Here is a 14944-nt window from a genome sequence, read left to right as displayed (position 1 = left end):
TGGCAAACTGCTCCAGGTCCCTGATATTTGAAGGGTGCCTTCTCCAAACTGCACTTTTGAGATCTCTCCACAGGTGTTCTATGGGATTCAGGTCAGGACTCATTGCTGGCCACCTTAGAAGTCTCCAGTGCTTTCTCTCAAACCATTTTATAGTTCTTTTGGAAGTGTGTTTTGGGTCATTGTCCTGCTGGAAGACCCATGACCTCTGAGGGAGACCCAGCTTTCTCACACTGGGCCCTACATTATGCTGCAAAATTTGTTGGTAGTCTTCAGACTTCATAATGCCATGCACATGGTCAAGCAGTCCAGTGCCAGAGGCAGCAAAGCAACCCCAAAACATCAGGAAACCTCTGCCATGTTTGACTGTAGGGACCGTGTTCTTTTCTTTGAATGCCTCTTTTTTTTCCTGTACACTCTATGTTGATGTTTTTTCCCAAAAAGCTCTACTTTTGTCTCATCTGACCAGAGAACATTCTTCTTAAACGTTTTTGGCTTTCTCAGGTAAGTTTTGGCAAACTCCAGCCTGGCTTTTTTATGTCTCGGGGTAAGAAGTGGGGTCTTCCTGAATATCCTACCATACAGTCCCCTTTGTTAGAACTCTCCTGTTAGGTTTTTCTATCTTGCTGGTCACATGACCTTTTTTGCCTATTTAATCCTGCTCCGCCCTCCTGGCCTTGCTGGACTTCATTGTAATTTCTACTCTTTAGCTAGCCCGGTGCTTAGTTACCTTTCTCAGTCAGTTTAGCTAGGTCTTCGGACCTTTATATTCTATGTTGTGTGTTTGTCTTTTACTGCTACAATCTCTGCTAGGAGGTGTCCAACTTTATCCCAGTCCCTAGTTCTTGTAGGGATCCCTCCCTTGCATCTATAGGTTTTCGTACAGACTAGCCGAGGACTTTAGCGGGTCTGATCGCAGGATCAGGTTCCCCGTTACATCGTAGGGATCTAGCTTAGTTCTATTGTAGGGACAGATCTCCTTTCTTTCCTTAGTGCTTGTAGCAGATCATAACAGTAAGTCCAGCCCAAAAATATCTCTAAGGAAAGACCTCCAGTTTCCATCATGGTGTCGGTTCAGGATTTGGCTCAACGCCTGCAGGGACTCTCTCTGGAGGTGGCCGAGCTCCAACAACATGTGATTAGCTGTTCTGGAGCACATTTTGTGGAGCCAAAGGTACGTTTGCCTGATTTATTTTTTGGTGATCAGCAAGTGTTTTTTTCCTTTAAAAATGCTTGTTTGTTGTATTTTCGTTTGAGACCCAGATCCTCTGGTGATGAATCACAGCGCATAGGGTTCATAATGTCACTTTTGCGCAAAGAACCTCAGGGATGGGCCTTTTCTCTCAAACCTAGTGATCCATGCTTTAGATCAGTGGGTAGTTTTTTTTCTGCTTTGGGTTTGTTGTATGATGATCCTGATCGTGTCTCAACAGCTGAGACTGAATTGAGACGTTTGAGGCAGGGATCAGGTAATGTGGAAAAATATTGTTCTCACTTCCGTCGGTGGTCTGCCCAGGTGGGGTGGAACGATTCAGCTTTGAAAAGTTTGTTTCTTGCGGGGCTAGGTGAAAGGGTTAAGGATTTGCTGATTGCTTATCCCACACCTGGAAACTTGCAGGAGGCAATGCAATTAGCTATACGGGTGGACAGGAGACTGTGTGCAAGGGTTAATGAGAGTAAATCCTTTGCCATGTCAGCTCCTAGTCTTGAGAGGGTCTGTAATGACATTGGAGAGTCGATGGAGATTGGGGCGATGCCACCCCGCTCTCAGGAAAAAGACCGCAGATCTTCTCATGGTTTGTGCTTTTATTGCGGGAAATCTGACCATTTTATTAAGAACTGTGTGCTTCGTATGAACAAAGAAAAAAAAAAGGTCAGTTACGCCTGTATTGCCTGTTTAAATACTAAGGGGGTATTTCTTTTTGCTACTACTGCTGCTCAGGAAGAATTAATTGAATTTCGGATATTTGTGGATTGTGGTTCTACTCTGAATGTGATTGATGGGGGATTCTTGGAAAAACTTAAATTAAAACCCAAACCTTTGTCATCCCCTATTGCTGTGGTTTCTGTCGATGGCTCCTCCTTGAAGAGTGTTACTCACAAGGTCTGTGAATTTCCCCTCATTATTAATGGTATTCACCAAGAAAATTTGGATTTGGTAGTATTAAATAATTTGCCTTCTCCAGTAATTTTGGGGTTACCCTGGTTAAAATTGCACAATCCTGTACTAGATTGGTCTACAAATTAAGTCCTGGAGCCCTAAGTGTTATGACAAGTGTTGTAATGGACGTATTGCTGCGGTGGAAAAAGGGGAATTACCTGTACCTATTCAGGATTTTTGGAGAGTTTTTTCTGTGGAGGAGTCACAAATTTTGCATCCCCATAGAGACTACGATTGTACCATTGAATTTGTCCCTGGAGTAACTCTTCCTAAAAGTCGTTTATTTAATCTTACTATTCCTGAGAGAAAGGCTTTGGAGGAATACATACAGACAAGCTTGGCCGCCGGTCACATTAGGCCTTCCAAGTCTCCTGTGGCTGTTGGATTTTTTTTTGTTAAAAAAACGGACGGCGGTTTACGTCCTTGTCTGGATTTTCGTGAGATTAATAAAATTACTGTACGCAATCCTTACCCACTGCCATTGATTCCTGATTTGTTTAACCAGTTAGTGGGGGCCAAGTGGTTCTCTAAAATTGATCTCCAGGGGGCATACAATTTGTTGCGCATGAAGGAGGGTGATGAATGGAAGACTGCTTTTAACACTCCTGTGGGTCATTTTGAGACTCTGGTTATGCCTTTTGGTCTTACCAATGCTCCAGCATTTTTTCAGAATCTTATTAATGACATCCTTAGACCTTTGATCGGCAAAAATGTGGTTGTGTATTTGGATGACATTTTGATTTATTCACCGGATCTGGAGTCTCATTGGCGGAGCGTACGTGAGGTATTACAGTTATTAATTGACAATTTGCTTTTTGCTAAGCTGGAGAAATGTGAGTTCGCTGTACAGGGAATTCGTTTTTTGGGCTACATTATCTCCAGCGAGGGCTTTGAGATGGACCCTGTGAAGGTTCAGGCGGTTCAAGAATGGCCTAGGCCTATTGGTTTGAAATCGATACAGAGGTTTTTGGGTTTCGCCAATTATTACAGAAAATTCATTAAAAATTTTTCTATTATTGTCAAACCACTGACCGATCTCACCAGGAAAGGTGCTAATGCGGTTCAGTGGACTACTGAGGCCATTGAAGCTTTTGTGTTTCTAAAGGAGAGGTTCAGCTCTGCTCCCATCCTTATGCAGCCTGATGCGACTAAGCCATTTTTGGTTGAGGTTGATGCTACTTCGGTGGGGGTCGGTGCTGTGTTGTCTCAGAAAAACAAGGATGGAGTACATCCCTGTGCTTTTTTTTCAAAAAATTTTTCTGAGACTGAACTTAATTACGATATTGGTAATCGGGAATTGCTGGTTATTAAACTCGCATTTGAACACTGGCGTCATCTCTTGGAAGGTGCTGAATTTCCCATTCAGGTTTTCACTGATCATAAAAATCTGATCTATCTTGATGCTGCCAAGCGCTTGAATGCCCGTCAGGCTAGGTGGGCACTTTTTTTCTCGCGGTTTAATTTTTCCGTTACTTACATCCCGGGTACCAAGAATGTTAAAGCTGATGCTTTGTCTCGCAGCTTTTCTCCCATGGTCGGTGCTGAGGAGGAGGGGAGCATTTTACAAGAAGGTGTTGTGATTGCTGCATTGGACTCTGTTTTGGAAGATGAGATTCTTAAAGCACAGGAGAATGCTCCATCTAACACTCCCCATGGGAGGTTGTTTGTGCCTAGGACCTTTAGGAGAGATTTGTTTGTTGAGTGTCATGAGTCTCGGTTGGCAGGTCATCCCGGAATTTCTGAGACCAAGAGACTTGTGGGTCGCAGTTTTTGGTGGCCTGGATGGCAGAAGGAAGTCATTAAGTGGGTGCGTCAATGTACGGTGTGTGCTAGATCTAAGTCTTCACATACTCCTGCAGCGGGGTTGCTTTGCCCTCTGGAGGTTCCTAGTGCACCTTGGACACATCTGGCTATGGACTTTATTACTGACCTTCCCCCCTCTGAGGGTTTCACAGTCATCTGGGTGGTCGTGGACCGTTTTAGCAAGATGTGTCACTTGGTTCCTTTCATCAAACTGCCCTGCACTAAGACACTCGCTAAGGCCTTTGTCAAGGAAATTGTCAGACTACATGGCGTTCCTACTGACATTATTTCGGATAGGGGACCTCAGTTCGTGGCTCGTTTTTGGCGTGCTTTTTGTGACGGGTTGGGAGTTCATTTGTTAATTTCATCCGGATATCATCCTGAGTCTAATGGCCAGACAGAAAGGAAGAATCAGGATGTTGAGCAGTTCTTGCGTAGTTTTGTGGCAGACAATCAGGAGGGGTGGTCTGAGTTTCTGCCACTTGCTGAGTTTGCTCTTAACAACCATACATCCTCTTCTGCTGGTTGTTCGCCTTTTTTTTGTTGTTCTGGGAGACATCCGTCTTTTGGGTCATTCTCCAAATTGGTATCGGCTGTGCCTGAGGAGGAGAGTTTTTCTGGTGATTTGGAGAGAGTTTGGATGGATGTGCGTGGTAATCTTCAGGAGGCTAACAAAAAATCTAAGAGGTACTTTGATAGGAAACGGCAAGAGGTTTTGTTTGCTATTGGTGACATGGTTTGGTTGTCCTCTAAGAATCTGCGGTTGAGGATTCCTTCTAAAAAATTGGGTCCCAAGTTTGTAGGGCCCTTTAAGGTGCTTCAGGTAGTTAACCAATCTGCTGTTAGGTTGGAGGTTCCTACCTCCTGGAAGATTAATCCGGTGTTTCATGTTTCTCTGTTGAAAAGAGCTAATGTGTCGGATGGAGACGCCTCCGCCACTGTTCCTCCGGTGGTGGAGGACGGGGAATACGAAATTTCCCGCATCCTAAATTCTAGACGGTATAGAGGGAGTTTGCAGTATCTCGTCGCTTGGAAGGGTTTCGGACCCAAGGATAACTCATGGGTGAGGGCAGATGATGTTTCTGCTTCCAGACTTGTCACAGCGTTTCACAAGAGGTTTCCTGATAAGCCTGGGCCTAGGGGATCCGGAGGATCCTCATAGAAGAGGGGGTACTGTTAGAACTCTCCTGCTAGGTTTTTTCTATCTTGCTGGTCACATGACCTTTTTTGCCTATTTAATCCTGCTCCGCCCTCCTGGCCTTGCTGGACTTCATTGTAATTTCTACTCTTTAGCTAGCCTGGTGCTTAGTTACCTTTCTCAGTCAGTTTAGCTAGGTCTTCGGACCTTTATGTTCTCTGTTGTGTGTTTGTCTTTTACTGCTACAATCTCCGCTAGGAGGTGTCCAACTTTATCCCAGTCCCTAGTTCTTGTAGGGATCCCTCCCTTGCATCTATAGGTCTTCGTACAGACTAGCCGAGGACTTTAGCGGGTCTGATCGCAGGATCAGGTTCCCCATTACATCGTAGGGATCTAGCTTAGTTCTATTGTAGGGACAGATCTCCTTTCTTTCCTTAGTGCTTTTAGCAGATCATAACACCTTTTCATTCAGACAACGACGGATAGTAAAGGGTTGACACTGTTGTACCCTCGCACTGCAGTGCAGCTTGAACTTGTTTAGATGTTAGTCGAGGTTCTTTATCCACCATCCGCACAATCTTGCGTTGAAATCTCTCGTCAATTTTTCTTTTCCGTCCACATCTAGGGAGGTTAGCCACAGTGCCATGTGCTTTAAACTTCTTGATGACACTGCACACGGAAGACACAGGAACATTCAGGTCTTTGGAGATGGACTTGTAGCCTTGAGATTGCTCATGTTTCCTCACAATTTGGTTTCTCAAGTCCTCAGACAGTTCTTTGGTCTTCTTTCTTTTTTCCATGCTCAATGTGGTACACATAAGGACACAGGACAGAGGTTCAGTCAACTTTAATCCATGTTAACTGGCTGCAAGTGTGATTTAGTTATTGCCAACACCTGTTAGGTGCCACAGGTAAGTTACAGGTGCTGTTAATTACACGAATTAGAGAAGCATCACATGATTTTTCAAACAGTGCCAATACTTTTGTCCACCCTCTTTTTTAGGTTTGGTGTGGAATTATATCCAATTTGGCTTTAGGACAATTCTTTTTGTGTGTTTTCATTGAAGACAAATTAAATGAAGATAATAATACCAAAGAATTTGTGATTGCAATCATTTTCAGGAAGAAACTGAGTATTATCTGACAGAATTGCAGGGGTGCCAATACTTTCGGCCACCACTGTAGTTACTGAGGCCCACCTCTATGTGTCTTTAAATTGTTATCAGGGTTTTTCCTAAATTTTGGCAGCCTTGGACTCACTGCATACCCTATAACTGCATAGCAGACCCTCTCCTTTCTAATGTGAACATGTCGTTACTGTGGCCCAGCTCTATGTGTCTTTAAATTATTAGTGGGGTTTTTCCAAATTTTGGCAACCCTTACAGTAACAGCATGGACATTACCACTATAGGAGACCCGCTCCTTTATAATGTGAACATTTTTTTTACTGAGAACCTCCTCTATGTCTCTTCAAAGGGGTATTGGGTTGCATCCAAATTTTTTGGCAGGCTTTGCAGTCACTACATATGCAATAACAGTATTAGAGACCCACTCATTAATACTGGGAACGACAAAGCATAGCCGGCTGATGGCTCTCTAACAATAGTGAGGGCTGACTGCTGACCCTTTAAGAATAGTAAGGGCCGCCTGATGACCCTATAAAAATAGGCTTTGTGACTTTCTGAATTCCTCCCTCATAAATGAAACAGGATGTGTCTGATGATGTGTCACACACCACATGGCTAGATATGGTTGTAAAATGTTAAAATGACATTTCCCTGTGAATGCATTTGTCTTAAAAAATAGTGTAAAAAAAAGTAATAGTAAAAGAAAACACGCTAGGGTATTTGTTTAGCATAAAAACCAGACTCGCCAATGTAACCTCAATGTAATCACATTGTTCAGCTCCTGCACCTCGTCCTCCAATTCAGCTTCCATCTCTGAAATGACCACATCAGTCACAAACTGAAAGTACTGCAACACTGCCTTGGCCAAACAGCAACAAGCTGTGCTGAAGATAACATGCTTAACGCTTAGGTGACAAACTGCTGCAGAGTTGTTGAAAGCTATAACACATCAGCCTGATCTGTGGCTCTCACTGCTTAACATACAGCCTGGCATGGTCGTGGATGACAATGGGGAGAACTTGGCGATGGAGAAATGACAGCAGGAGTAGATACGTTTTCCCTCTATTCCAGTCCTTTAATCGAGCTAGAGAATAAGGCTGTGGTGAAATACAACTCCCACTGAGAAGCAGGTTCAAACTGAAAAACTTTGGGCCCACCAGAACATTTGATTCTGAGGGCTCACCTTTCTCCCTTGCTCAAAAGCCCCATAGCTGCTACAAAGTTTGCGCTATCATGAACTTTCCTGATGAAGAAGCCAGGGCCCACCCGAGGATTCTCTGGTGGGACTGTACAACCCTTCCGAGAAGCAGTCCTGGCTAAGAAAAGTGTGTGGGAAGGTTCCGGGACACTCTATGGTTCCTTTTTAACTGAGGTGGAAACCCACACAAACACAGAGAGAACATACAAAATCCTTGCAGATGTTGTCCTTGTTGGGATATGAACCCAGGATCCCAGAGCTGCAAGGCTTCAGTACTAACTACTGAGCCAATGTGCTGCATTCACCCTCTGATATCTAAAAGGCTGGAGAAACTGGCACCTACTGCTACTCTATCTTCAGCTCCTTTGTGAGAAACTAATGTATTTGGGCAGCCACTCAGTCTTCCAAATAGAATTCCTGAGAAGGAAATTGGTGATGGCTTCGTTACTGGTACTGGGGGCAGTGCTAATACCATGGCGTCGTACCATAGTTCACTGGAAATATTACAAGCTGGTAGGAGGCAACTTGATTCCCACAGAAAAGAACCAGCAGTAATATTCTGGGACCCTTTCTTGTGGAAGACGGAGACGATATTAGGAGAAATAGTGGCGGTTGGGGAACGAGTATGGACACCCGGCCGCCGCCGCCATGAAGTTGTGAAAAGTTTCCGCCTCCATGAGCCTAAAAGGCCCCATTTCAAGTGCAAGTAGCTGCTCAGAAATCTGGCAGTTTACTATTGCAGCCTGTGGGTGGGTAGCTGGCTGCATATTTGCGCTTGCATTCCAAGTAACAGAAAACTAAGCAAATGGTGGCCTCTATCATCATCATGGCCTCATCTCGGCACTATGAACTCTCCCGATGGAGAAGCCAGGGCCCACCAGAGGAGTCTCTGGTTCTCTGGTGGGTCCGTATCAACGCTGCCGAGAAGAAGCCCTGACAAAGAAAAGTGTGTGGGAAGGTTCCCAGACACTCTATGGCTGCTTTTTTTTAATGTGGATTGGACATGCTTAATTAAAAGTTATTTCTCAAACCGCATTGCAGATCAGGCCATTGCCCAATTCTGTAGTCATGAAATTAAAGGGCTAAGAAAGATGTTTGTGTGTCGAAGCACCACCGACAAAGGGGAGCTGATGTTGGATGGGCTGCCATTGCTTATTTGACAAGCTGCATTAGAGGACTTTCTTGGGAGAAATGACAGCTGGAGTAGATACGGTTTCCAAAGTCCTTTCACCGAACTAAAGAATATGGCTGTGGTGAAATAAAACTCTCACTGACAATCTGTGGACTGGCTCCGTACCGTCCCTGGCCACATTCACTTGTCCACGTTTGTGGTTAGTCGGTCCTTCCCAGTAAGTGCACTGGGGAGGGCACGGGTAATGTTGTGGGACCCCTGCTTGTGGAAGGCGGAGACGACACCGGAAGAAATAGTGGCAGCTGGGGACTGAGTATGGACACCCAGCCGCCGCCATGAGATTGTGGACAGCTTCCTCCTCTATGAGCATAGAAGGCCACATTTCAAGTGCAAGCAGCTGTCAAAAATTTGGCAGTATAGTATTGCAGCCTGTGGGTGGGTGGATAGTTGGCAGCATACTTGCGCTTGCATTCCAAGGAATGGGGTAAGGACAACTGAACGCTGCGCTGGGACAAGGATGTGGACGGTGATAGCTGCAAGTCTGCAATGACAGAGGCATCTTCACATACGCCAAGGATCACTTGTGATGGGCACACTTTTAGGCAGTGACCTGGGAGTCAGAGATGCTTCCAGGGGTCTTCCCCATGATGTTCCCATGTCTTTTCAGCACTGTATGCATGTGTCTGATGATGTGTCACATACCACATGGCCAGATAAGGTTGTAAAATGTTAAAATTACATTTCCCAGTGAATGCATTTGTCTTTCTTGAAAGAAAAGCAAAAGTGCAAAAACGCATCAAAAATGCTATGTGTGAACATAGCCCAAGGTGTGGAGGATCATTTTTGTTTTTGTGTATTTATGTTACATTGGGTTCGTTACTCGGTCCAAGCACTCGAGCATTCCAATTTGCTCGACCCGAACAATGAGTACCTGAGCATTTTAATGCTCGCTCATCACTAGTTAAAATATGAATAAAAAAAAACAACTAAAAAAAATAAAAAAGTTTCTCAATTTGAAAGGTCATTTGAAGCTCTAGGATAAAACTACGTTCAGTAGATCACTGGACCCACTTTAGACATAATTTCATTGGGATAAACTTATAGCTGGGATGATAATTGAAATCCTCATGATATGTTTAGATGCTGCAGATGTTATCCATGTGTAGCAAAATGTGATGTAACTTTCCAATCAAATACAGAGCAAAAACTTGACAATTTGAGGTGTACCCTCAAATATGTAGTGAAAGCATCTATTATATGTGAATGGGAGTTTAGAAAAACTCCTATAAGTAGTGATGTAGTTTAAAAGGGGTTATCTGGTCTAAAATAAACAGTCTGCAGTCACTCTGTGTGGCTGCAGACTTTTGAATCGCCCTAGCGCAAGTCCTGTGCTTTGCGAGGATTCGCCGGCTTCTGAGGTGGGAACGGTGGTGATGTATGCCATGTGCATACTCCTGGGCAGAACCCTTCTAGTGAGCATGGTCTCGCTCCATACAAATGTATTGAGCAAGGGAGAGGCATTCTAGTGTGTGTGGCCATCCAGTGGGTGCGGTTATCTTGTGGGCGTGGTCTCGCTCAATACACTTGAGTGTAGACTGGATTGGAGAGAGGCAGACAAGAAGTTAGATATAAAAAAAAATTAGATAAATGTGAAATATATATCTTACCATTGTGAGATTTAAAGCTTTCTATAAGGGGAGTTAATTCATCTTGAATTCTGGCTTCCACACTTTTCTTCCCCACTCCAAAGTCTCGAAGTGTTGATAGCGTGAACCTCCTCATGGATTTCCACATTTCTCCATTAGTATATATTATGCCTTAATCATAGTTATATATGAGAAAGGAAAACATTAAGCTTTTGCAACAATTAATGACTCATTTTGAAGAAAAAGTTGTATTGTGTTTCTAAATAGCTTAGAAAAAGACGCCTCAGAGGAGATCTCATTTACATGTATAAATATATGTGTGGTCAGTACAAAGGACTAGTACATGACTTATTCCTTCCAAAGACCATACTAAGGACCAGGGGGCACTTATTACGAGTGGAAAAAAGGCGATTCAGGCACCTAAACAGGAAAGGGTTATTTACAGTCAGAACAGTCGGACTGTGGGATGCCGACCACAAGAGGTAGTAAGGGCTGACACTATAATAGTTTTCAAAAAAGGGCTGGATGATTTCCTCAAAACACATAACATTTTGGGCTACACTTAAATTTGACAAATTGTACAATGGGGGGAGGAAGGTTGACCTTGATAGATCTAGGTCTTTATTCAACCTACATTGCTGTGTTACTATGTTACTATGTGTAATCTAAATAATCCAACTAGTGGTTTTCTTACCAATTAAAGAAGTAGAAATCTGTGACTTAAAAATTGCATTTATAAATAATACTCACAAATAATGCATGTAAATTGACCACAGAGTTGTCAAACATCATATTAATTATACTATTAATGAGAATGGAAAGGAAGGATGATGGTAACAAGACAGATGCAGAGAGGGAAGAAGAAAAAGGAGCAAAAGGAAGATAAGAAAAAAAATCAAGAAATGGAACTAAGGACAAATAAAGAAAATTATGATAAAACTAAAGAAGAAAGTTGGAGAAGTAGATGATAGATGAGGAAGAAAAACTGAGGAAGGAAGAAAAGTAGAATGAAGATGATAACGATGGAGAAGAAAAAGGTGAAGGAAGAGTAATGAAGAGGATGATTTTTATAGTGATGAGGAAGGAGATGGAAAAAAAAGCCGGGAAGGAGAAAATGATGAAAATACTATAAAAATGATGACGATAATAATTAAGTAGATGAATAATTAGAAAAAGAAAATAATAACAGAAGAAAGATGAAATCAAAGAAAACAAGAAAAATAAAAATGATGATGATAAGGAAGATGAATGAATGAGAGGAAGGAAACAGAATAAGATGCATAGAAGTAGGAGATGAAGGAAAAGGAAGATAAAAGTAAAAAAGAAGACTGCTGGCTAATTTTTGGGAATGGCCAGAGCTCCTCCCTCCCCTTCCTCAGCTCCCTCCCATCCCTTTTTTTTTGTCTCTTTCTTGTTCATCTTCACCCTTAACTGACAAAAAATGTTCAGTTTGCTGGAGAAAAGGGATTAGAATTATGATGAAGTAGGAGTAAGAAGAATACAGAAGTATAGACAATAGCCACTACGACTTTCTGCAGTCATTACACAACTTCTAAGAACCATAGATGTTCAAAATGTTCTTCAAATCATAATATTTGTGTGACATGCAGAAGTAGTGCTGTTGCTTTAAAATCATTCAGCAACTATTAGTAGTAGCACAAGCACATGAGCCAGGAAGTGTTGTGCTCCAGAAGCATCCAGCAACTAGAGGGGTTAACACAGTCACAGGAGAAGGGGAGTGTTCAAGCCAAGCCCCAGGGGGATTGTGGGGAAGTTGTTTACTGTCTGGCTGGAGCCGAAGAGAAAGGTAATGTGTGTGTTCTGTATCGCACAGAAGCGCCCCATGCAAGTGAAAAGGATTCAAGTCAGGAGTAAAGCTAAGTACTGGTCAGTTTGAGTTCCTGAACTAGCAGAGCAGAGTATTGTCAGGCTGAAAGAGAAGGACATAAAGAAATGGTGTCACAGGGACCATCTCCCTCAGCAAACCCTCCCCTCTCCTCCATCTCACTGTGCTGTAAAGAATGCTGTGTTCATTAATGTACATTTGCATTAGAACTGTGCTGTCCTGTACTACTGGGAAGACTGTGAACTGCTGTGCTGCTAAGGAAACTGTACTGTTTGTCACTGGAGCCTGTTGCTCATAAGACTTAACTTGCACTGGCTGTGCGGCTGCTTATTAAACGCTACTGTTCTACCGTTTATAAGGACTCTTATCAAGTGTGTCTGGTCAGCAAGTGAAACAACCTACGTGTCTGTGCCTGAGGGTCAATACCAGTGTGCCTGAGAGAAGCTGCAGCACATGGTTCTCCCAGGCTTCAAAAGAAGTCATGTAACCTGTCTTGCTCCTATCTGAACCTAGCGGCGTCCGTGTAACATTGGTGGCCCATACGGGGAATCCTGAGTGGGAATTAGTGTGTAGAGGGAGAAGAGGAAAAGTGTCTGGAAAAACACAGCCGCACAGCACCTCAACTCAACTCTAGTACACCAGTTAAAGGGGACCAGCCCTAAAGAAAAACTCACTAGCAGCAATGGATGTGGAAATACAAATGGACATAATTAGTGAGCTACTTCTTCAGTTAACCTGTGAAGAATTGAGAACATTAGCAGAACATATAAAGATCAAACAGATTTCCAAAGCACACAACCGCAGGCAACTGTTAGCTGCCATTAATGCAAAAATGGATGAGCTGGGGGAGAAAGAAGCTGAAGACGTCATGGGGACAATCCTCCAGGAACTCATACAGTTTCTAACCAGGTTGAAGTTGGACGATGGAGGGGCGGCACCAATTACCAAAAGCGGGAATCTCCGTCCGCAGACTGAACTACAGGAATTGAAAGAACAATTCAAAGCCCTAACAACAGCCCTGCAGGAATTGACCAAAACCTCTGAATGGGTCATAGACTCAGGCAGGACCTTTAACCTGCCCGGGTTAGATAAATCAGGGAGACAGTCCTCTCTAACACCAAAAATCATCATAAAGAAAGAATTCAAGATCCTGGGACAGATTGGAGAGTGTGGACAGAAAGAGAAACTGTCTTATAGGAACTTATTGCACCAGATCGATGCAGGCTTACAGAAAGGCTACCAGCCAGATGAGATTGTTTAGGGGGTGGTGAAAGCAATCAGCCCAGGACTGAACCTCCGTAGTTTCCTAGAAATGAAAAGTCAATTCACCTTGCAACAGCTGAAGTTGATATTAAAAGGGCACTATAAAGAAGAGAATTGTTCCACCGACTCATTAACCTCTCACAGAAAAATAATGAATCACCCCAAAATTTCTTGTTCAGAGCAATTGAACTGAAGGATAGACTGTTGTTTGCATCCAGAGATGTAGCGCAAGAGAAGTTTGATGCTAGACTAGTCCAGAAGAAGTTCTTGAGATCATTGGGAACAGGATTAATCAGCAAAGATATCAAGTTGTAGCTGAAACAGTACCTAGAAAATCCTGGCATTTTTGACAAAGTCCTAATTGAAAAAAATGAATGAGGCTGATAGTTTGGAGTCAGAAACTGAACAGAAGTTAAAGAAAGGCTCTGCTCCTAAAATTACCAAAATGAGTCAGCTGAAGTTGGAGACCCCCGGTGGCCAGTCCGCAGATCATCATAGAGACCCTCCATTGCCACCTCCGAGAGGAAACCTTAAATCACCAACAAAAGAGAGGCCTGCCAGCGCTGACTGGAAGGAAGTAATAGGTGAACTGCGAGCCTAGTTGATTGAGGTGAAAAAGTTGATTAGTTCCAGGCCAGAATCGGTATCCCTTGAACCCAGGAGTGGGTTCCAAAACAGAAGATACCCGGCTTGTAAAGCGTGCCGTTCATCAAATCAGAGTACGGTGTGTGTCCACTGTCTAAGAAGTGGTGAGGAAGGACATTATACCAAGGAATGCCAATGCTCATGGTCGTTTGGGTTATAGGATAGGAGGTTACCAGTGCGAGGAAAATGGTAACCACGACACGGAGGAGGCCCCAGAAGCAAGTCCAAATCTCACCAAACCCCAGAATGGGGCAGAGGATCCTATCCTGCATTATAATGTAATCAGTGAGGTCATCACGAAACACAAGACAGGGGCATTGGTGGTGAATGCAATTGCCACATCACTCACCATACCCAACGCCGTGGTGGAAAACGTGATTCATAGAGTAAAGAAAGTACAGAATACAATGGACCTAAAGGATGTCAAGGTAGGTTTGCTCCCAACCATCATCCCTGCACACCATATGGTGGGGGTGAAATGTGGAGTCCGGGTAGAACCGGAAAGAAAAGTCCAGAAAAGACTGCTCGTGCCAAAAGACTCCTCAGAACTTCCGGAATGCCTAGTTCAAGGTGAGACTATGCTTACGATTCCTACTGGTTTGCTTGAGTGACAGTACCGGTGATGAATACTATGAGACACGAAATTAGACTGGATCCAAAGACTGTGTTAAGTCACATTGAAACCGTTAAAACTATATATATCTAGCCAGTGTGAGACCACCCAAGGGGTCTACAGTGAATTCAGTCTCCCCACCAAGGAACCGCAGTTGCCCAGGGGAGGAAATTGCGCAACCCACCTCAGGTTCCTGGGATCCCCCAGTACCCCTGGAACACTTGTGTGCTGAAGATCTAGCGGTAGCAAAACAGATGCTGAGAGAAGAGTGTCATGTGTTCTCCAAAGATGACTCTGATATAGGCTGTATCCCGTCGTTGCATTTGAAAATCAATTTGAAAGATACGACCCCAGTAACCAGAAGTTACATGTCTG

General features: G+C 43.5%; 1 protein-coding gene across 4 annotated transcripts in view; it reads right to left on the bottom strand.

The window, feature by feature from the left end:
* The window catches only part of LOC141162205 (cytochrome P450 2K1-like), a 241574-nt gene that overhangs the window by 13881 nt on the left and 212749 nt on the right, over positions 1 to 14944 (bottom strand). For all 4 annotated transcript variants that reach the window (XM_073648057.1, XM_073648058.1, XM_073648060.1 and 1 more), the window contains one exon: positions 10224 to 10373. In XM_073648057.1, coding sequence (XP_073504158.1) covers positions 10224 to 10373 — 150 coding nt within the window. The remainder of the gene's footprint in view (positions 1 to 10223; positions 10374 to 14944) is intronic.

This window comes from Phyllobates terribilis, unplaced genomic scaffold, assembly GCF_046119375.1.
Source record: "Phyllobates terribilis strain yellow unplaced genomic scaffold, ASM4611937v1 Scaffold_9__5_contigs__length_417890890, whole genome shotgun sequence".
NCBI lineage: Eukaryota > Metazoa > Chordata > Amphibia > Anura > Dendrobatidae > Phyllobates > Phyllobates terribilis.
The sequence above is the reverse complement of the archived record's forward strand: the minus strand, read 5'-3'. Positions and strand labels throughout refer to the sequence as shown.